Raw genomic sequence first — 24,556 nt, 5'->3', positions numbered from 1 at the left:
AGCATTTTGTTTGACGTGTGTTTGCATATTTTCAGGAGTGCAGTTTTGTATTGTGAACGAATGAATCTTGGCAGGATAGCTCAGCCTTACGCTAAGAATAGCGCAGCACACCAACATGAGGACCACGATGCACTGAAGCTCAGGTTATTAAAGGCTCCATTAAAACATGCTGTTATCACTTCTGGTAAACTCCAGGTTGGCAGAGCGGGCCAAAAAAAGAAAGCCAGAATGGCACGGACCCGCTCCGACTTCCTCACCCGCACCCCCTTTCTCTCAGTTGGGGGCGATTCAGACGAGGAAGACTATGATGGCGACAGCCTCCACAGCCCCCGTCATTACACTCTACCCCTCTCCAAACAGAGCTCCACGGAGACATGCCTAAGAGAGTCCTGTTTCAGTGACTCAGACATGGTAACAGGCGCCATCCAAGCCACAAGTGGCCCTCTCTAAGTTCTTATAAGCGTGGCTTCTCTTTGACATTTCTAACCCACTCAGCAGAGAGAGCATAGGTCTGCATCACACCTCTGAATCAGTATGAGCTCCAATAAATTTCTCTTTTCTCAATAATAATTAAAAAAAAAAAAAATTAACAAGGTTTCTGGCAGGTATTTCAAAGGCATATTGGAATACCTGCCTTGAGATCATTTTGGATTTTATGTTTGGGGTAATGTGTAATATTCATGTCAGCTTTTAAAGATGTGAATTTAAGCACATCACAACTTTGAATCTACTACTACATTTGATAACCGCTCCAGAAATCAGCAGTGAGTGTGAATCTGGATTTATGCATCACGATGCAGGACACCTTTTGAAACGTGTTCTTCCTGAAACATGAAGCTTTTTAACATAGATGCTTTTCTAACATAATTTGGCTTCATTTTCTCTCACAGCTTTTACACCGACTTTCCTTGTTGATTTACTTCTAGTTCTGTCCTTGTTAGTAAGATTTGCATGTCACCTGATTCTTCTTTCTCTTAGCAGATAACACCAGCCACTAGCCAAACCTTGAAAATCATAAAAAAAAAAAAATTGGTCTTGATTTTTTCCCCCATCACTTAAACTCTTATTCTCCTCAACTACAAAAAAACTGAACTGTATCATTTGTTTTCAACTCTATATTACAAGCCTTGTGCTTTAGTATTTGTGTTATACCTTTTTTACATCGTGTTTGGCAAAATGTAATTTCAGCCAGTGCAGCACCAGTGATGTGGTGCTGCCATCTAGTGGCTCATTTTTGCCTTCAGCTCATAATCATACTTGAACAAATGCAATCTCTTTTTTTTTTTTTCTTCTCATTTTGCCATTTTGTCTTAAAAATGTTACCTGTCCCGATGTTGTTTCAGCCTGCAAGCTCCGAGGAGAAAAAGAAGCTACACAAAACCATGTCATCAGGCGATTTGGTCAAAGAGGACTCGCTACGTAAAAATTCACAAGATGGAAGGTTTGCTCTTCAACTTTGCATTTCTAGCAAAAAATAGGAAAATGCACACAAAAGAAAAGCATAACTATATAAAACCATATAAAAACATGAGCAAAATAACATATATACACATCAATTGTATCACATAGAGTGCTATTACCTTCAGAAAAGAGTCTTCTGCATACAGCCATGTCTTGTCATTGACACGATTTTTGTTTTTGTATGATTTGGGCTTTTGAGACTTTTTCATTTGCTTGTCACTTCTGTTTCCTCTCGACTAGGAGTCGTAAGATTCTTGGGCCGCGTTTTTGGGGCAAGAGCAAGTATGGGGATAAGAAGACTTCCAGAGAAAAGCTGATCTGTGGGGCTGAGGCCTTGGATGGAGACACTGGAGACACTGGTCCTCTGCTTGGAGAAGGTGTGATTTCAGATATACTGTTATTATTCTTTTTGTCTTTTAAGAATTGAAAGTTGTTGAGTAGGAGATAATAGATGCTGAAAAGCTTTTTACTAAATAAATGTAATTAGTTCTTCAAATATATTGAATAAAAATAATATTGTTGCCTCTGAAGCGTCACTGATTGGAGTTCTCTTCCTTGTAGCAGGTCAGGAAAACATGTCGCCGCCATGCAGTCCTGATCTGACCTTAAATCAGTCATTAAGAGACTCGAAAGAGAACAGGGAGCCATCTCCCAAGGTAAAGCGGAGGCGCAGTGTGAAGATCAGCAGCGTGGCTCTGGAGTCTGCCCAGCGGCAGAATGACACGCTGCAGATACTGACCTCCATCGGCGACTACAGGAGCATGAACGACTTCCTTGTGAAGAAGGTACAGCAATATATGCCATCTGCATTACATAGAGCTCGAAGATGAACTTGAGTATCAGAGTTTTGGTTCTTTATATTTGAACTGCACATCAGGTATTAGTCCAGTGTTGTTTATGATCATGCTATGATGGTGTCATGTTTTAGATCAACGACTTGGACGCAGAGGACAGTAAAAAGGACACCTTGGTGGACATCGTGTTTAAAAAGGCTCTGAAGGAATTTCGTCGCAATATCTTCAACTCCTACTCCACAGCACTCGCAGTAAATCCTCTGAAGGCTTTTTATATTTGAATATAACCATTTAAACTGAAAAGTCATGTGTTCCCAGACTAGAAAGATCAATACTGCGCTCTTCCTGTGACTTCTCCCTAGATGGATGATGGTAAGAGTATCCGCTACAAAGACCTTTATGCACTGTTTGAGCAAATCTTGGAGAAGATCATGCGACAGGAGCAGAGGGACTGGAGGGAGTCTCCTGTCAAAGTGTGGGGGAACACCTTCAAGATTTTCCTGGACGAGTTCATGATTGAGTACAAACCTGCACATTGTACACTCAGTAAGGTAATGACACTCTTCTCACTGTACAGGTGAATAGACACAACTCGAATAGGCACACAATTACAAAAAACTACTGGGTGCTATTTATTGATAATGAAATATAAGAAGTAAAATATCTCTCTTATTGTCATTTGTCTTTTTCTTTCTTTTTTTTTTAACTGCAGCCATTGCCAAAACCTGAACGCAAGAAACGAAGGAAGAAGGACACAGACAATGTAAATTTGCCTTTATCCTCGTCAACATTAAGGGCATGCTCACAATCATTGCAAAAAATAGTGATGTAATCAGAAAAAAGTGCACTCACACAATATAAAATATATGAAAGCAAACTCAAATGAACCTGTGCTCTGCTGCCCCCTGCAGGTGGAGGAGCATAACGGCCACATCTTCAAGTCCACCCAGTACAGCATCCCCACATACTGTGAATATTGCTCGTCGCTCATCTGGATGATGGACCGGGCCTGTGTGTGCAAATGTGAGTATGCACGCACAGTGTCACAGCTAAAGAACCCCTGAGTGTAATACAGCCAGGAAAAGTGGACGCTTCGAAGGCCACTGAATGTGGAGCGTGCTAGCACAAAAATGTTTGATCGGTAATTCAACTGACAGAAAATTAATAATCAAAAAAAGGTTTTAATCCTGGATGTGCTGCTTTGTCAACCTTAAAATATATGTGATGCTGTAATTTGCATTGTCACATGAAGAGTAGCCCCTCTGATGGAGGAACATCAGTAGTTTTAAAATGAACTAATTATAACACTTTTAATAGTTAACTAAACCATAATGAAGCAAATCCCAGATTTACTCCTTTAAAACATCCTCTGATGGAAACGGTGCAGATAAAGTCAAGCTTGTTGAGGTTGTCCGAGGTTCTTGCTAAGTGAAGTTAAAGACTAAAAATTCCCAGAGTGGTAGAAAGACCAGATAATTGAAATGTCCTTAACATTGATGTCAGTGTGCTCCATACACGAACACATACACTGTTGGTTCCATAGCAGAGGGCATTAGACTTTCACTTTTATGTTTCATAGAGACTTGGCCTCAGCCTGACCATGACCTTCATTCTACACATAAACGTAAACCTTTAATTGCTTATGTGAGCTTGCTTTCCCCCCAAAAGTAATCAAGTTCCTGTGACTATGCAAACTAGATAGGTCAAGATAGCAATGGGAATGCCAGAGTATCAGTTACGTAATCCAACTAATTTAATTAATATGATATAAAAGAATTAACTTTTTCATGACTGCAAATGCGCACAGACACACATCTCTGTGCTTCACGTGGATGTTCACATGAAGTTTTGTGCGGACACACACACACACACACACACACACACACACACACACACACACACCCCTTCTGTGGCCGAGCTGTGTTCAGTCTGGCGTCAGAGATTGAGCCCCTCCCTTCTCTCCCTCCTCGGCCCTAATCAGATTGTTTTCAACTGGACTCATGGGGTCTGCGGCTCCGTGTCTCCAGAGATTTCTCCACACAATTTTGCCCTTTAGTCACACAGGATGTTTTCTTCGTGCCAGCCAACACTGCTTTGGCTTCTCATGTGCTGAATTTTTTATGTTTTTTTTTTTTAACCTTTTCTTACAACTTCTGCTGAATAATGAGGAGGCACTGTCTTTCTGTGGATAATGGAAATGATGTGTTTGATCTCTATGGCTGTGTCTATCCAGTGTGCCGGTACGCCTGCCACAGAAAGTGCTGCCAGAAGACGACCACCAAATGCAGTAAGAAGGTGAGTCGGCCATATTGTGCACCGTCGCAGTGATGTCCCATGACAGTAATTGTGTTGTTGTGGGTTTATGTACAGTAGTTAGTGTTATTTCTGCTTTTTGATCTTATGAAAATTGTTAAAGACCGTACTTAGTTTGCTAAATTAATGATACTTAAACTGTAACATTAGTTTTGGATGAACTCTGAATGGTGTGAAGGCATGTGTCATATGTGTGTTTTTATAAGAGCATATTATGGTTGTGTCTGAATAGTTCGATCCAGAGCTGTCCTCCAGACAGTTTGGAGTAGAAGTTTCTCGCCTGACTAATGATGAGAGAACAGTGCCTCTGGTAGTGGAGAAGCTTATCAACTACATTGAGATGCATGGCCTCTACACTGAGGGAATTTACCGCAAATCTGGTTCCGCCAATAAAATTAAGGAGCTCAAGCTGGGACTTGATACAGGTAAACTTGGCTGCAACTCAGTGAGTAGGTGAACGGTGCTAGCTGGCTTTAAAAAGCTGCTTGCAATTATTCAGTGTCTGCGTTTTGTGTCTGCATTGTCTTTGTGGTCCCACAGATGTGGAGAACATGAATCTGGACGACTACAACATCCACGTTATTGCTAGTGTTTTCAAGCAGTGGCTGAGAGACCTGCCTAATCCTCTGATGACATTTGAGCTGTATGACGAATTCGTACGTGTCATGGGTGAGTGGTCGCATATGCCGACTATTGCTGTGGTTCAGTTGAATTGCACTTGAGAATTTGGCCACACATGTTCTGCAGACATCAGAATGTATGTGTATTGGTTTGCTGCAATAGTAAAAAGTGAGTTCTTGTGTGGGATATTAATTCACAGGTTTGCAGGATAAAAAGGAAATGACCAGAGGTGTGTATTCAGTTATTGACCAGCTAAGCAGAACTCATCTAAACACTCTGGAACGCCTCATATTTCATCTCGTCAGGTAACAGTTTTTTCCTTAATATATGAAGATGATTTAGTTCCTTCTTGATAGGCAAGTAAAATGCAGAATTCATTCTTTTAGGATTGCTTTGGAAGAGGAGACAAACCGTATGTCACCTAACGCCTTGGCTATAGTTTTCGCTCCTTGCATCCTTCGCTGTCCTGACACCACTGATCCACTGCAGAGCGTCCAGGACATCAACAAGACAACAGCGTAAGGATATTTCTAATGTCTGTCAAACAATTCACTGCCTTCGTCTAAGGTAATAGATCTTGGTAAAGGAAAAAAAAATGATGTTGACTGAATCTGTTTCATATCAGATCAGTAAAGTTAAGCATGAAAAAGCACACTGGTATGCCTTTCTATGGCTGGGATGCAGGTGTGGACCCAATGGGTGGCCAAGAGTGGCCATTTCCATTATAGACCACACCTGGCTGTACCACACAAACAATAACAAAGCCTCTGAGGGGGATCAACACATACTCAGAAGCGGAGTTATGGCCATTGACACACATTTTAATAGCATAACCACCCATTTAAATAACGGCATTAATGAAAAGAATAAAGTTAGCAAACATTCCAGATTCCTTTTTTCTTATGGTCTTAATAAGAATGATTGATTGATAAAACTGAATAATCAGTTTTATTTAGAATATAAATAATAGTCTGGCTCCAGTACTGATGAGAGAAGAAAGTGGGGAAGGTTACAAAGGAACAAGCAGTGAGAACAGAGGTCAGCTGTGGTGATTTTAGTCATTACTTAGTAACAGAACAGCATTGTTGCTTCATATCAGTTCAATACAGTCTGTTTTTCCTCAGTGCTGTCTCTAAATGTTTGCTTTGATATATGTGTATTTGGAAATGAGTTATAGTTTAATATTATATAAATAAATTTAATATATTAATATATAAATAAAACTGGATTGATTTGAATTCAGTTTGGCCTGCTTTGTTGCAGATTTCCTAGCTAATGGTGGATAGAGTTAGTGGCTTGAGAGATTTAATTTACTTTATTTCCATAGAAATCAGTAACCCAAGCGGATAGAAATGCCATATATTGTACTGTATGGGGGGAAAAAAACTGTATGGAGAGGAATGTTATATACCTTTTTATATGAAGTTATCGTTTTGCAGCACTGTTTGAAATTTCCAGTAACTGAAGTTTGTCTCTTGCTGCCTCTTCATAGGTGCGTAGAACTTATTATCTGTGAACAGATGAATAAGTACAAAGTGAGACTAAAGGACATCAGCACTCTGGAGTTTGCTGAGAATAAAGCCAAGTCCAAACTGACGCATATCCGACGGTCAATGGTAAGCTCAATCAGCATGACCGGGCCCACGGTTATCAGAGAAATCACATGTTTACAATGACTCATTACTACTGTAAATCTACCTAACCTTTACTCCTCCCAACAAAATCCTTCACTGCTTGACCTGCCATGATTTCCACCTTTATAACCTGCTTCTCTCCTCCCTAACATGTCTTTTCCTTTACCCAGAGACCAGTACTGATAGCTGTTAGATTTATGTGCATAGCACACATTACGGTATGTAAACACACACCATGGTTTGCATCCCCAAAGAATCATCCAGTGTTGTGGTGTACAGAACACTGTATCCAGTACATGTTGAGAGATAAACATCTGTCATCCATCCATCAAGCACGAGTCATCACGGCACTGAGTCTGTTTTGTTGGTGTTCTTCTTGCTATATTGTGTTCTATTACCATCTCATGTGGATGCAATTAAATCTCATAATTAGATTTACTTTATCGATGTATGTTAATAGAATGTTTTCAGGGTATTCAGCATAAAGGCTTTTTAGGAAACCGTCTACATAAGTTGTGGACATAGGTCATCATTGTGTTTTTCTTCTGGCTTCTCTTCTTCGGTGGGTTGGAAGACTTTCATTCCCCAACAAAGTGCCATTTTAGTGTAACGCAGGGGTGTCAAGAGTCATTTTAGTTAATGAGCCATGTTCAGGAAATTTGAACCCATGCATTATGACCATTGTATAATAACCTATTAAAATAAAAGAACTCACTCACATGTGATTTTTTTTCCATTTATAAAATGTCAGTCCGGCTTTAGCGTAATACAGCAAATAGCAATTAGCACATTGTGGGTCAGTTTCTTTGTGAAACTGAAAATAAAATAACTCATGATCCCAAGGTTGAAGGCTGTAAAACCGATGATTCAGGATACTTGTTTAGATTAAATTTGCACAGTTTGGATAGCCACTCATGATGTGATTCATTCTTAACAGTTTCCAACACAATGCCTCCCGGGGCCAAATACAGTAGGTCCAAAGAAAAATCTTCCACTCCTTCTCAGTATCTATGCACAGGGTGAGATTGAACCTTTCTGTGGACTGGATCCTGCACACAGGCTGCAGGTTTTCACACCCCTGGTATAATGCAATTAGTAATATTGTTGCAACTTTAAAGAAGCGCAAGATGGTGTCCTCCTGAAGTGCAGCTATCACTCAGTCACTAGAATTACCAGATTATTTCTGCACATTAAGCTTGACCATTTTGAACCTGGCACTGCTGAAATTTTGATTCTTATTACTTTTGCTCAAAGCAACCAGATGCAGCCAAAAAGGTAAAGTTTGTTCATAAACTGTGTCTGGGTTTGATTGGTCAATGCATGTGTGAGTCAAGAGCTGCCAGCTCGAAGAGCTGTAATGTATATAACAGCGTTTACATTTTATGATAATCAACATTTAAAAAAATTAAAAGTCCGCTCTTGATTTGCTCCTCAGGGAAAAGGTCGCTCCCAGCGACCAAGCTACCACATACCTTCACCTCCTATTAGTCCGCGGCTGCAGCCTATGGCTGACGCTGCCATAGAAGAGAGTGGCGGTGAAGAGGGAGCGGAGTCATTACCTGACATCCCGGAGCATCAGCAGGCAGCCATGCAGCAGGAAGAGAGGGTGCTGACAGAGGAAATTGAAAGCCTTCAGAAAGAGAAGTAAACATTCTCACTGTGCTTTAAATGTTGAATTATCTGGCTTGTGTGTTGCATTGATGCCAGCTGTGTGTCATCACTTGTGCGCAGCTCATTTGTTTTTCTGGATGATGCTTGTCTATACAGGGAGGAGTTGACCTTTGAGATGCTGTCTCTGGAGCCACGAGCATCAGATGATGAGACCCTGGAGTCTGAGGCCTCCATCGGTACAGCTGACAGCTCTGAAAACCTTAATGTGGACTCTGAAGAGACCATTTCTGACTTCTCTGGTATGCCATACTGATCATTCTAAACTGCCTTATCATTCACAATTCTTCATGTGCATATAAAAAAAATATTGACCTCTTTGCATTTTTTGGGTGGGGGTTTCTCCAGAGAGAGGTCCTTTGTTGACATTGCCCTGGACTCTGAAATCTGACGGGAATAGCCCCCGACGCAGAGTTCTCCGCCGCCAACCTGCGTCTCTGGATTCTGTAGACTCGTGTTTCACCGGGTCCTCGTACTCCTCCTCATCACATTTCCATCCTTCATCGTCTTCTTCTTCCACCCGGCGCTTTCGTTTCCAGTCCAAGTCTTCTGGTGTCAGCTCGGGTCCATCACAGGCCCGGAGTCTGTCTCCACCCATAGCCTCCCCATCCTACAGCTTAGACAACAGCTCTGCCGGAGATCAGGAAGTGATTTATGATGAAAGGCCCCAGTTTACCAGCCGAGGCACCTATAATCCAGATAAGGGTAAGCAGAAACTTAAGGGAGCCAGACATACTGCCCCAAGGCCCTCCAGAGAAGGTGGTGGTCATGGCAGGGACCCTTCAGACATGCCACAGCCTGTGGTAGTATATGGAAGTAATGAATTCATGGTATGAAGGACAATGAGACACCAAAGCAATCCCTATCCAACTTCCTGCCAGGCATACATGTTCTCAATGGGAGGTGACAAACTGGCAACTGATCTCCACTCCTCAAACCACTCTTGCTTAGCCTTTCATTCTTAAAATCTGCAAAGAAATTTCCCCAAGTGCTGTGTACAGTGTTTCCCCCTCCTGAGGCGGGGAGGAGAATTGTCTGGAAGAGAAACAAGAATCAGTAGATGGGCTCTTCTGTGGATGAAACTGCCAATCGTGCTCTCACAGTGTCTTGGCAACTCTTTACTCTGCGCCAAGAGGAGACAAACTGAGCAGGAGGACAGAGAAAAGGGAATGTTGGAATATGCAGAAGAAAACACGGCATCAGGGAATATTACAGAGCTGGAAAGCTGAAGCAGTGTACTACAGAAATTGAGAAGAAAAACAAATCGGGCACCATCAGGCGTCGCAGATGTTACAGTGAACTTAAAGCTCACGACTATAGGCTGCTTTATGAGTTTACAATAAATGTAAGCAGTGGATGCTTTGTTATTACAAAATAATTTTTCCCTTATTTAAAAATTTTAATGTCACAGAAATTCTTTATAGCATATAATATACAGGTATAAATACTGTACAAAGCCGGAACACCAGCCTCTGCTGGGTAGTTGAAGTCAAATATTTATCTTGGGGTTTTTTTTTGGTTTTTTTTAAATTGAGATTCTTGAACAGAGATGTTTGGGTTTGGGCAGTGGATCCCACACTTCTGTTGTGTACATGTGCCGAGAGCTCATGCGTGACTGTATGTTTGTGTGAGACAGAAAAGAAAAAAACCCACTTAATGTGTTTTAAGTTTGTGCTGCTTTTTTTTTTTTTTTCTTTTCCCCTTACAAGGGAAATACAGCCATCAAAGGGACCAAGTCAGCTGGTGTGTATTCCAGCCAAGGGGATCCCAGCTCTTTAGGAATGTTGGAATCTGTGATAAAATTCCTGCATTCACTGCTTAACAGCCATACAACTGTTATGTACAGTACAGGTCATATGTACAGTATAGAGAACAAATGCCATTCTATTCTTGAAATCCATTATTACCCACTCCTCCCACTCCCAAAGCCATTCTCTCCTGTCTCTTAAGCATTTGCTCAATAGCAACCATGCAAGAACATAAAATCATTGTGTCTTGTCATTATTGATGTGTGTATGTTTTAGTTGAAAATGTCCAACTGCATAAGTGCAATTCTTTTCTTTAGGCCTGTGTTTAAAATGGGGAATTACTCATCTTAATAACAATAATGCTAACAGGGGCACCTTTAGAGTCCCACTGCTAATTAGTCATGATAGTGAGTCAGCCATGCGCTATATAATGACCCTGAAACTGAAGGAGCTAATGCTATCCAGTCATCTATAATTTTATTCTGCTTTTCCCCCCAGTGTGGCACGTCAAAGTGTGTTCTATGAAAAAGACAAAGAAATTCCAAGTTGTGCATGAGCCAGTAATGGAATTTGACATTGGGGGGTAGTTAGATTGGATTAATTGTGCAAAAACAATGTGATCCAAACCAGAACAATTAGCAGGTTTAGACAAACAATATAAAACCCTTGAATGCACACAGTATTTGGCTGTTGTAATCCATAATGTCTGCAATATTACTATTGTTACAAAATGCTAATTGGGCTGGTTCTTATATAGCGCTTTTTTACTTAAGCACACAAAAGGCTTAATACAGGTCTTATTCACTCAAACACTAATATAAGCACTAGCACTATCTACCGTAACATTCACTGTCTGGTGACTAGATTAGAAGCAACTTGGAGATTCAACGTCTGGCCCGAGGACACTTTGGCATATAGACTGGAGCAGCCAGGGATCGAAGCACCAACCTTCTAATTATTAGTTGACCTTCTCCACCACCTCCACCACTAATATTACTAATTTATTATCATATTTCTGATTCTCTTCTGCTTGTATTGTTGCACAGCATTTTACCATTTCTTGATGCACTTGCACAAAAGTGAGCCACTCATATACAGTGGGGCAAAAAAGTATTTAGTCAGCCACCGATTGTGCAAGTTCCCCCACTTAAAATGATGACAGAGGTCAGTAATTTCCACCAGAGGTACACTTCAACTGTGAGAGACAGAATGTGAAAAAAAAAAAATCCATGAATTCACATGGTAGGATTTGTAAAGAATTTATTTGTAAATCAGGGTGGAAAATAAGTATTTGGTCAATAACAAAAATACAACTCAATACTTTGTAACCAGTGGCGGTCCTAGCCTGTTTGGCGCCCTGGGCGAACACTCCCTCTGGCGCCCCCCCCCCCCCCCCCCCCCCCACACACACACACACACACATTAAGGATTGTACATTAACATAAAACTGTTGTACACACGCACACACACACACATATGAACACAGAGAGAGAGTATGCATGCAAATGGCTACCAAACAGCCATCATAATTCGTCATACAACGAGAACAGGACAAATCAACAACTGACATTGACTAATTAATATTAAAATCTGTAACATAATGTATTGTTTGGAGTTTAGTCTGTTACTGTTGCTATTTTTACCATTTCTTCTTGGAGCAACTGTAACGCACATAATTTCCTTAGAGATTAATAAAGTATTCTGATTCTGATTGTTTCAGGATGACCTGCCATTATCCAATCACACATCTGCTTACCTGCATCTTTTGCTCGTTTCTCCTCCTCTTCTTTTCTCTTTTTTCTAAACTGAGCACCTGATGGCTTTGAACTTTTCTTGTCCATCTTCCATTGGTTTTAATTTTGCACTCCAGTATGAACACCCATCTCAACCCAAGGATCACCACAACATGATCTAACACACCTACACCTTAGTTCACAGATTCACTTTGTCTAGGGTTTATTTCTGAGATTTCACACAACCCAGGATTCAAATCATGAATACATAATGGGCTTAGATTTACAACATTATGAATGAAATGTGCTCTATTTGGAAGTAGCAGCTCCCCCCTCCCCTTTCGACGGGTTGTGTGTGAGACTTTAAATCATCAAACTGTAAATTTAAAATTTAAAATTGCTATTGATCCCTTTACCCCTGGTCCTAAAGTGTATATTTATTTTCTTACTCTGCTTATATTTATTGTTGGTTTATTTGCACTGCTGTAACTGGAGCCTCGTCGTCTCGTCTCTATATACTGGACTGTAGCGTAGATGACAATAAAGTTTACTTTGACTTCAGCAGCGAGCAGGCGCACCGAGGGCTCTCGCGCTCACTTTTTGTGTATAGAATTTCGAAAAAAAACATTGGTGCAAATTATAAGTCTGTATCATGATGTCTGGTGTTTTCGTGTTTATTGGTTTGTTTTTATTTTGTTTTATTTTGCGAGTTGGTTATTTGATGCTGCTCCAGCCGGTCAGAAAATCATCCGCCGCCCCGCCCTCTCCTCTCTGCGCCGCAAGCAGCAGGCGCAACTCGCAAACGAAGGGCGCCCTTACTCCCAGCAAATAGGCGATAGAAAACCGATCGGTGCCTGTGACATTCCCAATATGCGCTGGCTGACGTCGGGGCAGCATGAGTACGAGCATTTTTTTTAAATTTTTTTTGCCGATGCCCGTGATGCCGACCCCACCACGATGCCGCCCCGGGCAACCGCCCGTGTCGCCCGTATCTAAAACCGCTACTGTTTGTAACATAACCTTTGTTGGCAATAACAGAGGTCAAACGTTTACTATAGGTCTTTACCAGGTTTGCACACACAGTAGCTGGTATTTTGGCCCATTCCTCCATGCAGATCTTCTCAAGAGCAGTGATGTTTTGGGGCTGTCGCCGAGCAACACGGACTTTCAACTCCCGCCACAGATTTTCTATGGGGTTGAGGTCTGGAGACTGGCTAGGCCACTCCAGGACTTTCAAATGCTTCTTACGGAGCCACTCCTTTGTTGCCCGGGCGGTGTGTTTTGGATCATTGTCATGTTGGAAGACCCAGCCTCGTTTCATCTTCAAAGTTCTCACTGATGGAAGGAGGTTTTGGCTCAAAATCTCACGATACTTGGCCCCATTCATTCTGTCCTTAACACGGATCAGTCGTCCTGTCCCCTTGGCAGAAAAACAGCCCCATAGCATGATGTTTCCACCCCCATGCTTCACAGTAGGTATGGTGTTCTTGGGATGCAACTCAGTATTCTTCTTCCTCCAAACACGACGAGTTGAGTTTATACCAAAAAGTTCTACTTTGGTTTCATCTGACCACATGACATTCTCCCAATCCTCTGCTGTATCATCCATGTGCTCTCTGGCAAACTTCAGACGGGCCTGGACATGCACTGGCTTCAGCAGCGGAACACGTCTGGCACTGCGGGATTTGATTCCCTGCCGTTGTAGTGTGTTACTGATGGTGAACTTTGTTACTTTGGTCCCAGCTCTCTGCAGGTCATTCACCAGGTCCCCCCGTGTGGTTCTGGGATCTTTGCTCACCGTTCTCATGATCATTTTGACCCCACGGGATGAGATCTTGCGTGGAGCCCCAGATCGAGGGAGATTATCAGTGGTCTTGTATGTCTTCCATTTTCTGATGATTGCTCCCACAGTTGATTTTTTCACACCAAGCTGCTTGCCTATTGTAGATTCACTCTTCCCAGTCTGGTGCAGGTCTACAATTCTTTTCCTGGTGTCCTTCGAATGCTCTTTGGTCTTGGCCATGGCGGAGTTTGGAGTCTGACTGGTTGAGGCTGTGGACAGGTGTCTTTTATACAGATGATGAGGTCAAACAGGTGCCATTCATACAGGTAACGAGTGGGGGACAGAAAAGCTTCTTACAGAAGACGTTACAGGTCTGTGAGAGCCAGGGATTTTCCTTGTTTGAGGTGACCAAATACTTATTTTCCACCCTGATTTACGAATAAATTCTTTACAAATCCTACCATGTGAATTCATGGATTTTTTTTTCACATTCTGTCTCTCACAGTTGAAGTGTACCTCTGGTGCAAATTACTGACCTCTGTCATCATTTTAAGTGGGGGAACTTGCACAATCGGTGGCTGACTAAATACTTTTTTGCCCCACTGTATTACTCCCACTCGGCCATGGAAACCCATGCCACGAAGCTACCAGCCCAAAGTTTCTGTGCTGATGTTAATGCCAGAAGGTCTGGAGCTCCTGAGTCAGCAAAGCGTTGGCGGATTTACACACCATGCACCTCAGCATTCAGTGATCAAGCTGTGATTTTTACCTGGTCTGCACTTCATTAATGAGTTGGTGTGACTCCTAAACACTTCCACTTTGCAAAGACACCACTTACAGAAGATCATGCGATAGTCAATTCAGTTGTATTTATAAAGCACCAAATCACAACAGTTGCCTCAAAATTCTTTATACTGTAAAGACCTTTCCTCTCTAAGCAGGCATTAAACAAACATGTTAGAATCCTATTACAGTTCAACACTCGCATTCAGCGAGCTCTTTAGGACAACAAAAGTTTGTAAAGACAGGCTGCATGGCTAAGTGCTGGGTTTTATATACCTGTGTCAATGGGACAGAAAGCTTGATTTCAAAGATTAAGGGGCGTGATCCAAGGCTTTTGTCTGTTTATTGTACTTGTCATTTGTCACTGCAGTGACCGTTAAGTAAAAGGCAAAAATGGCTGCTTCTTTTTTTTCTTTTTTCTTTTTTTACAGGCTTTTTTTGTGATAGTTGGGTGACACGTAAATGAGTGGAAAGTACAGATACTTCCACACAGGAACGCTGTATGGTCTAATTAACAGCCAGTCTGCTCTGTGGCAATAAAAACCAATTCTATCAAGAAGAAAGAATTGAGAGCCTTTGAAAGAAGGTTCATTGTTGAGAGATGGCTGGCAGCAGATTGAGTTAAATATAAACTGGCTGTTTGTGAAGGATGCAATGACTAAAGTGTCATCTACAATAAATCTGTGGAAAAGAGATAAGTAAATAGGATGGAAGACTGAGATGATCAACAGGGAACATCTGGTGACCATGATGTTCACACAAGTATGACACAAACAGGGGGACTGTCACCATTAAACTGTAAATGAGGAAATATCTGTCAGAAAAATGGTGCTCCATCCCTGCAGGGGAGTTCCAGAGATTCAGCACCAAGTTGTATCTGTACTTTCTGTAAACGACCGACGACAAGTGGCACCATTTTTTCTTTATACTCATCCTTGTATCGATCTGATGATTTGTTCAGTGTATTCTGTAACAAGCATTTATCCAGAGAGACTGGATAAATGGACTGTGTTTCATGTTACAGGTCTTATCAGTTTGTAGTTTTGCAGTCTGTTCTCACCTGGAAAGTGAAATAAGACCCCATTCAAGCTTCTTCCTCTTGAAGTAGGACAGGTACTACATACTTTGTTTCCTGCTACCAGTGTTTCCTGCATTCTTTCATCCTTTATTAGCTGATTTTGGTAATGGTAATATGGTTTATGGATGTATTCTTATCAAACCAATCCAGATGTATGGCTGGGGGCCCATTTCTTTTTAGTAAGGTTGGTAATTCAGTAATACAACCCGAGAGACATATCTGGCCCTTTAATTGAGCTATCCAAAAGAATATGTATGCCAAATTACACAAGGATTAGACTCAAAGTCAGCGGCAGCAGCTCTTATGGAGTTCAACATTTTTAGTTCAAGTCCTCCTTGATCTACAGAAGAGGGCAGAAGACGGCTACAACAGTGAGTGTCTACAGCGATCTGTACAATAAGATGGAGGCTGGTGCTGGAGATCTTGTCAAAATCCAACAGTACAGAAAAGTACTGCTGTATTTTGCAAAAGCATCTGACTAGTGACGGCTTCATTCTTCAGCATTACAGTCACCCCCAAACACCCTGAAAATGTAGCTTAATTTATTTTTAAAAAGGGACAACACATATTAATGAACATATCAATGTGAATATGCCAGAGGTATCCAAAAGACCGCTTTTTATTTGCAGTCCCTGGCAACGGTCCTACAAAAACAATGAGTAACACCTTGTGAATGTACAACAATACAGTTTAGACAAAAAAAATGCGTAAAATTACAACATGAAAATCCACACTGCAAAAAGCATTCCTGGATAGAAAACCATTTAAACAGTGTGGGGTCATCTTGACAGAGAACAAAACAAAAGTCAGACAACATCCAAAGAAAAGCTTTGAATGGCCTTCAAGAAGCCTGGAGAACTATTCCTGAAGATTTTAAGAAATGAAAGCTTTTCAGGCTGTGCTGGAGAATAAAAGGTGATTATATAAAATACTGACTATCAAGCTTGTTAGTACTGGACTGTAGGTACTGTTTTCAAACTGGAGCCACAATGTTCAGCAAACAATTTTAAAAATCTGTCTTTCAGTAGCAGATCAGGTAATTCTTATTTTCCTGGTGAACTCGTGATTTTGCTCAGTCGTTTAAATAAGCTATTATTTCCACAGCACCTAAAGGCAACTTTAAACCCTCGAGGACATTGAGGAAAGTTTTAAAAAGGATCTCACTTTGTACGTTTACCTCCGCAGACTGGCTCTCATTTCGACACACACATAATCGGCATGGACAGACTGTCACGAGAACCGCTCATTTGAAACCAATTCACATTACTGCTAAAAATAAAGGAGGGCTAATTGACTCCGGCCAACCTTCGGTGACGCGGCCCACACAGGCGACGCATGCGCAGTGCCGCCGGCGTCACACAGCACCATCAGTAGGAGCAGGACCAGCGAGAGCCGCCGGGGAGAAAGGTGCCGTCGTTGTTTATTTTACGCAATATAAACTTTTCTCGCAATGTCGGGTTTCGACAGTAACCCTTTCGCTGACCCAATGGACATAAATCCCTTCCAGGTGAGTGTTGGTTGGTTTCTAACCGCGAATCGAGTTTCAGAAGCTTTTCGTTTTCTGGTGTAAAGTGAATACAAAGATATGCTCTAACAAAAACCTGTTTGGTTGGTTGCTGGGTTTGGCCTCAGCATTTCCTGGCTAAGAATCGCCACTGTTAAGTGTGACACGTTTCAATGCGTTTATAAACATTTTTACGTTAAAACTGTTAATATTCGCTGGAAGTGTGCTCTGAGCTCACCTGCGCAGGTGAGCGGACCCGAGAACAGGTGCCTGCCATTAACCGGGAGTTCTCTTTTACAAGCTATTCATAGATGACACCATTAACTAGAAACCCCAGTAGCAAGCCAGTGACACTGCTTTTAACTTTATAGATAGGTTTGTTTTTGTTTCTTTGTACATTTGTTGTTTGTTTATGTTTTACAAACCAGTGGGGTTTTTTTTGTTTTGTTTTTTTGTAGATGTTTTGTTGTTTATAGACCTAGGAAGTAATGCTTATGAATCCACACGTCTTTGACATTTTAACTTAAGAAATCGATGCTTAATCTTTTATTCACACACACACAAGAAACTGTAATTTAACTGAAACAAATGTGGTCCAGGGTAGGGCTGGGCGATATAACCCAAAATTCATATCTCGATATTTTTTACCTGGACGGCGATATAAGATATATATCTCGATATTTTTTTTTAAAGCCATAAAGTAAGAACAAAAAGAGAGTTCTTAGTCAAAGCTGTGTCCCAGATGTCACACAGGCACTTTTATTAACATAGAGCATAGCTGTACATAAAATTTACTCAAAAATAAATTATGAGCATTTATTAAATAATAATGCTCCATAAATAAAAAAAAACAATATTTTTGTGCATAACAAAAAGCTCACAATTGTGCAGTCAAAATGTAAACTAAAAGACGCTGAGCATAGTAACAAAGACAGATTTCACAGCTGCTCTGTTCCCAACTTCTACTGTGTGACTGACAGCATTGAGTTTGAAATCCTCGTCGTAACCACGTCTCTTAACAGGTGCCATTTATGGTCCTTATACACAGTAGGGTAATATTACGTTGAAGCACAGTACGTATCACTCCGCGGGGCTCCTCGGTCGCCGTAATGCTCTGACAATCCAGCAAGCGGTACTGCTCCGTAGCTTACCAAAGTCGTACTAAAACATTTTTGACAGATTGCTGAGCGCTGTGTACCACATAAAATCGGTTCGCGGCCATCAAGCACAACCAGAATTTATACATAAGGCGCGCTGTCAACTTTTGAGAAAATGAAAGGATTTTAGGCTGTGCAGCGCCTCTGGGCTGCATGGTGTTAGCGTGGTTAGCTCGTTAGCGTGGTTAGCTAGCTAACACGTTGACGGCGTCCAGCCCCACGCACGGGGCGATGCACAGTAACTCGTTAACGGAGGTTTGCCGTGTCCATCTTGTCGCTTCCTGCAGGTGAAGCGATGGGGGAGGAGGGGGATTTGTGTTCAGTGAAGGAGGGGCGAGGCCGAGTAATGTTGCGTAAAGACAAAAGTGGACGAAAGAGAGGCAAACTTAAGGCTCCACAAAGTATAGTTATAACGTAACATAGACTATATCGATATAAAAGATATTGTCACGTCTTATATCTCGTATAAAAATATATCGATATTTTTTAAAAACTCGATATATCGCCCAGCTCTAGTCCAGGGCAAAGAGTGTTATTAATAGATAATCTGGTGAGAGAAAAGTCAGTGTTCAGGTGCTGCTCCTCCACTGGATGGGACACTCCTATAATTCCACAGTTGGCACCACATAAACACTGAACAGTCATGGATCCTCAGTGTCACACCTTACAGTGTGTTTGATCTTTTTTCCAGGATGCTTCAGTCACACAAGCCACCAGCAGAGTCAATGACAACGTCGGGGAGTACAACCCATTCTCTTCACCGGAAATGGTCAGCCTTTGTGTTTTTAATGGAACTGCTCATATCATAGTGTGATATGGTATTCAGCTGCAACCAAATCCTTTGGTTTTATGAAAATATATTTGAAAAGAGATATTGCTTCAACCTTTTTTTACAGGGACACCACTCTGGGACGACAATCCCTATCTCTGCTGCACCCTCTCAACCAGCTGTACTACAGACATCTGTGGAGCAGAACCCAAAAGTGAGTGAGACGAATGCATTTCAGCGTGTTTAAATAAGGAGATCAGACAACATTAACTGATTAAGTTACGTTTTCAAGAAATGCAAGTCAAGACACTACCATGCAAAGAAGAATGAGTATATTTATTTTTCTTTACTTGGTCGATTGTAGCTCGAATGGTAGAGTGGGTCGCCTACTAATTGGAAGGTCGATGGGCCAATCCCTGACTCCACATTTGCATTCCTTTGAAAAGATACTGATCATTGAGTGCCCCCCGATGCATCCACTGGATCGTTAGTGTGTGTTGTGTGTGTGTGAATGTTAGTAAGCGCTTAATCATGAATAATGTATAAATGTGTGTGACTGGATGAATGAGAGGTATAGTAGAAAGAACTTTGAATGGTCAACTGAGTAGAAAGTCTGTATCCAAGTCCTGGTCCAGTTCATACATAAACAATGCTAAGAAATGCTTCTCTACCACCCACACACTTGCACTCTGATTGGTGCATCACAGGTAATTCATTTAAGGTTCAATGTCTTGCTCAAGGACGCTTTGGCATACAGATTTGATTGGTGGAGGATCTAGCCAACGACCTGCTGGTAGACAACCTGGTGCACATCCTGAGCCGCAGCCGCCCCAAAAGTCATCACATTTTACTGCAGGGGCCATCTAGCTTATCACTGCAAGAAAGCAGCACTTTGGATGGTTATTTTAGTGCAGTACATGTATGAGGAAATTGTGTTCAACAATGCTGAAGACAGTATTAAGATGCAGGTCTGCTATCACACATCAGGCTAAAGCAGCTGCTGCCCAGGCTAACCTGATCAAACAGCAGGAGGAGCTGGAGAGGAAAGCAGCAGAGCTGGAGCGGAAGGAACAGGAGCTAGAGAACAGGAGGCAGGCAGGCAGCGCATCGAACCCCGGAGGTAAGTGGCTGCAGGTATTTGATGTAGTTGTGTTGAGTATGTGTTAAGTCTTAAATGATAATAAGGTTTTTAAATCTTTTCCTGTCAGCTAAAGAGAACAACTGGCCACCTCTTCCAAGGTTCTTCCCTATAAAACCATGCTTTTATCAGAATTTTGAGGAGGAAATCCCCGAGGACTACCGCAGGATGTGCAAGAGAATGTACTACCTCTGGATGTGTATGTACCCCTGATTGTAGTATTTTATATGCCAATCACTGACCTAAAAGGATGGTAGAGTACATCAAATCTCAGCTTTTAATATGCTAAATTTAAATATGTATCAAGACTTTCCACTCATACTTTTGCTGAAGTTCTTTTTTCTTTACAAATGAATCATGATTTATAACTTTATCCATTAAAAGATTGTTTAAAGTCATAATTGCTGCACTAAAACGTTAAGAAATAATTTATTTACCCCACATTTGGGAAATTAATTTGTTACGAAGGAGATGATAATAAAGACACCATTCATGCCTATTAGTTTAAAAGTGCACAGAGTATGGTTCACCGGAGCTGTTTATAAGCAGTGTTGTATTATAAGTGTATGTCTGCGTCACTGGTTTTCTTTTGCACCTCTCCAGTCCACAGTGCCACTCTCTTCCTCAACGTGCTGGCCTGCCTGGCTTGCTTCACCATTGACAGTAACTATGGCGTTGACTTTGGTCTGGCTATTCTTTGGTTCATTCTGTTCACCCCCGTGGCCTTCGTCTGTTGGTACAGGCCGGTCTACAAGGCCTTTAGGTATGCTGTGCCACTGGTATTGTTTACACTTATGAACTTTAATACAAGTCTTCAAGCTGTAAATGATCTCCAGAATTATTTTTATGACTTCATGCTATTGTGAAACTTAATCTCTATTATGCAATATGTCAGCAAACCAGTGAGCACCTTCGCATTAATAATATGTCCCCTTTTTCTCCCTCCATAGGTCTGACAGCTCTTTCAGCTTCTTTTTCTTCTTTTTTGTCTTCTTCTTCCAAGTGGCAGTTTACATTATCCAAACTGTGGGGATTCCCCATTGGGGCAACAGGTCAGTGGGATTTATTTTCTTTTTCTTTTTTCCTACACTACCTGAAAGTGTGGTGGAAGTGCACCAAGATTCTGTTTTTCATTGTATGAATGTGCATGCTGCTTTGGGATACATTCAGTGTGCATGGACCACCACATTTCTTCATTCACACGTGTTTGTGTGTGAATTCTTCTCCTGTCTCTCCTCTATTGCATTTCTTTGACAGATTCCTGCTGCCCTAATAAATCTGGGTTGCTGCTTTGTAAGTGTGTGTAACTTTTATTTTGGGATTTCTTTTCTATCATGTATAAAGCTCCTCAGGTTTCCATGTGTCATTTTTACAAACTTCATGCTTTACATTTGGTATCTGGCTGTTTGTGTATTTGTCTTTAATCCACAAAAAAATAATTTCAGCGTACTATAATATACTGTATATAATAATTACAGAGAAAATGTGAAATTACACCTTTTTTCCTCTTGCATGTTTCTGGTTTTGACAGTGGATGGATAACATCAATCACCATCATCAACACGAACCTGGCTGTGGCTGTGGTTATGATGGTAGTGGCTGGATTTTTCACTGTAAACTCTGTGCTGGCTGTCATCCTGCTGAAAATGGTACGCAAAAGTAAAACTTCTGTTTACATATCGTATTTTTATAGGTAATCTGATTACTATTTTATTATGAACCTGTCAGGTTTAATATAATGTATCTTGATGAACTGAATAACCCTAAGCCAAGTATTTTAAACATGTTTTAGTTGTCGATGACTTATACTGCGTACATATATAAATGTTATTTTTTTCTCATTTATATCTGGAAGCTACATCAAAGACAAACTAAAAATCGGGTGGTGACAAAAACTTTGAACAGCTTCAGAGGAAATTTTCAAACCAAGTGTGTGTGCTGAATGCACTTACTGTACAGACTTTCCTCCATGTAGAAATTCCAGGAGTGTCTTTTGGTTTTTAAAGACAATAATTAATTAGAAAGTGGACACAATATTTCATCTTAATGCAAAAAAAAAAAAAAAAAAAAGGGGGGGGGGGGGACAAAAACAACCATTTTAAAAAAAAAAGTCTGTTCCTTGGCTCATAAGCCTCCACTAGACATCTATTGTATTTTCAGATATCCTCCTCACTAACAGATCAATGAAACTGAACTCATGAGCTCCTTTGTAGACATAAGAACCATGGACTGAACCTTACAGGAACCAGCAGGTTAAACACTGTTTCATCATTTGATCGCCTGTCATTGTTTAAAAATTTCTGTCTTTTCCTATTATCCTAGGTCCACTCTAAATACAGAAACACAGGTGCCAGCTTCACCAAGGCCCAGCAGGAGTTTTCACAAGGTGTCCTGAGCAACCGAACTGTCCAAAATGCTGCAGCCACCGCTGCTACCTCCGCTGCACAGGGAACCTTTAGCAGGAGCTAAACAAAATTAGTGTGATTTCTACAAGTTTTGTGTCTCTGGCTATTCTCTTTTCTGACCAGCATACCGGGCTAGCCACGTCCCAACATTATCCAGTTGGTGTAAAGGAATTTTAGGGAAAAGGGCAAAAAGCAAGTAACTTATGAGTATATACCAAGTGGGGTGTCTCCATTCTCCATGTCCACTAAAAAACTAAATAATAATAAAGATTGTGTAATTTAGGAAGATGTGTAGCTAAAGACATAAAGTCATCTTATAGGAATAGGAACCTACCCTCAGTTAAACTTTATTTGTATAGCACCTTTGATGAAGGACAGTGCAATTCAAAGAGCTGCGTAGATGATTGACGAACTAATAATGAGATGGTACATTAATTAAAAAAAAAAAAGAAAGAAAAAAAAAGTAAAAAGATTATAAAATGCAAAAATAAAATGGATGGAACTTGTAAAGACCTGCACAGATCTCATCAGCATATGTCATATTCATTTATGCTTTAGGGAAATGTCCAGTAGGAAATCTGAAGCTGGGGTTTAGATAGAGGGCGAGGTCAGGACGCCACACAAATAAAATTGTAACATTTCATCACTGCATAGCTATTGAAAGCATTTAACAGAGTAGACTAAAGAGATACATGTGAGATGATCTGCAATACAAGAAACACTGATTTAAATCCAGTAATTCTTAAAGATCCCGGTAAAAAGTATCAGGATTTTTTCCTGCTAATGTAGGAATGACATACTGAGGCTTGAAATATAAAGTCTTTGTCCAAGTTTGGATTCTCACTTGACAGAGAGAATGTTTTTTTTCATCTGTGAACAATGGATCTACAAAATGTTTTTCACATTACAGCAGCATACAGAACCTTGCAGGATAACTGTCCTGACTATAAGTGCATTAATACCGATAATACACTTTATGCACAGTGGATGTCCTGTAAAAGTATAAATGATAATAAATGCATACTGTTACATTACTGTGCAGTTTGAACGTTGATCTCCAAATTTGATGTTTTGATGTGTATATGACAATAGGATGAGCTGCTGATTAATGAAGGTGATGGGATAAAGAGGTCATTTGTACTGTTTTATCTGCTTACTGATATTTTTTTTAATGAAGTGAGGCTTAAAGCTGTTCTTGAAGTAAATGAAGATGTTACAAGATGTTTAATTCATGTTAAGAAAACTTGGCATAATACAGAGACTTGCTGTGATTAAAATGAAAGGGGGGGGGTACAGGTTTATTAATGTAAAGTTACTGAAAGTATAGAATTTGAATGTATTTACATGAAAAGTATATTAATGAGTAGAAAGAACAATGTTTTTGACTTTGTGCCCATGGTAGTTTTACTACATGTTAACTTAATATTTCCTGTTTTTCCTATCTGCACCTACTTGTAATTAGGTTTGAGTGTTTCATCCCTTTCTCTCTCTCTCTGTGTGTGTGTGTAAAGTATATAAATACTGCATACTCCCAATCTGATGTTTGTACCTCAGTGCCTTTAAACAGAAGTAACATACAAATCTTTGTGTGACCATTCAAGTTCAAGACTTTTAATGCCCTGTTTTATCTGTAGCCCGTGGAACAACTGGTGAAGTTTTCTTGTGATCAAAATGTGTTAAGATTATGTAAGTATTGGTGACTTATTTAAACATATTTACTGCTGGGGTAAGCATTGGAAATTGATTCTCAATCTTAACATTCAATAAACTGTACTGTCTATAAAATTCTGAATTGAAGTCTTGGGAAGTGGTTTTCATAGAAGCGTATTATTATCAAAAGTGGTCCAAGGACGGAACAGTGGTGAGCCAGCGACAGGGTTATGGGCTGTGCTGTGTGGTCCAATCCAACAGGCGAGCTACTATAGCTCAAATTGCCTAAATATTTAAACGTGGCTCTGATAGAAAGG

The 24,556-nt window shown here is 40.7% G+C and overlaps 2 protein-coding genes across 11 annotated transcripts in view; both read left to right on the top strand.

Moving 5' to 3' along the window:
• myo9aa (myosin IXAa) overlaps positions 1–10,476 on the top strand; it is a 95,659-nt gene extending 85,183 nt beyond the window's left edge. For 4 of the 10 annotated variants that reach the window (XM_085166372.1, XM_085166409.1, XM_085166355.1 and 1 more), the window contains 19 exons: positions 196–411; positions 1,344–1,441; positions 1,702–1,838; positions 2,023–2,246; positions 2,390–2,506; positions 2,618–2,806; positions 2,968–3,018; positions 3,167–3,278; positions 4,489–4,550; positions 4,801–4,993; positions 5,109–5,237; positions 5,389–5,494; positions 5,576–5,707; positions 6,682–6,805; positions 6,994–7,041; positions 8,078–8,098; positions 8,259–8,467; positions 8,591–8,733; positions 8,840–10,476. In XM_085166372.1, the coding sequence (XP_085022498.1) occupies positions 196–411; positions 1,344–1,441; positions 1,702–1,838; positions 2,023–2,246; positions 2,390–2,506; positions 2,618–2,806; positions 2,968–3,018; positions 3,167–3,278; positions 4,489–4,550; positions 4,801–4,993; positions 5,109–5,237; positions 5,389–5,494; positions 5,576–5,707; positions 6,682–6,805; positions 6,994–7,041; positions 8,078–8,098; positions 8,259–8,467; positions 8,591–8,733; positions 8,840–9,327 (2,799 nt within the window). In that variant the 3' untranslated portion in view covers positions 9,328–10,476. The remainder of the gene's footprint in view (positions 1–195; positions 412–1,343; positions 1,442–1,701; positions 1,839–2,022; positions 2,247–2,389; positions 2,507–2,617; positions 2,807–2,967; positions 3,019–3,166; positions 3,279–4,488; positions 4,551–4,800; positions 4,994–5,108; positions 5,238–5,388; positions 5,495–5,575; positions 5,708–6,681; positions 6,806–6,993; positions 7,042–8,077; positions 8,099–8,258; positions 8,468–8,590; positions 8,734–8,839) is intronic. The other 6 variants (XM_085166391.1, XM_085166363.1, XM_085166400.1 and 3 more) reach the window with 4 other exon arrangements.
• A 4,540-nt stretch (positions 10,477–15,016) lies between these two features.
• scamp2l (secretory carrier membrane protein 2, like) lies at positions 15,017–24,381 on the top strand. The gene is made up of 9 exons (XM_085166551.1): positions 15,017–17,123; positions 18,969–19,046; positions 19,174–19,260; positions 20,034–20,166; positions 20,255–20,383; positions 20,788–20,947; positions 21,135–21,236; positions 21,716–21,833; positions 22,507–24,381. The coding sequence occupies exons 1-9, from the start codon at positions 17,067–17,069 to the stop codon at positions 22,651–22,653; spliced, it is 1,011 nt and encodes a 336-aa protein (XP_085022677.1). The 5' UTR covers positions 15,017–17,066; the 3' UTR covers positions 22,654–24,381.
• Positions 24,382–24,556: the final 175 nt, after the last annotated feature.

Source organism: Neolamprologus multifasciatus, chromosome 1, assembly GCF_963576455.1.
Source record: "Neolamprologus multifasciatus chromosome 1, fNeoMul1.2, whole genome shotgun sequence".
NCBI classification, from domain to species: Eukaryota; Metazoa; Chordata; class Actinopteri; order Cichliformes; family Cichlidae; genus Neolamprologus; species Neolamprologus multifasciatus.
This window is presented reverse-complemented; position numbering and strand designations above follow the sequence as displayed.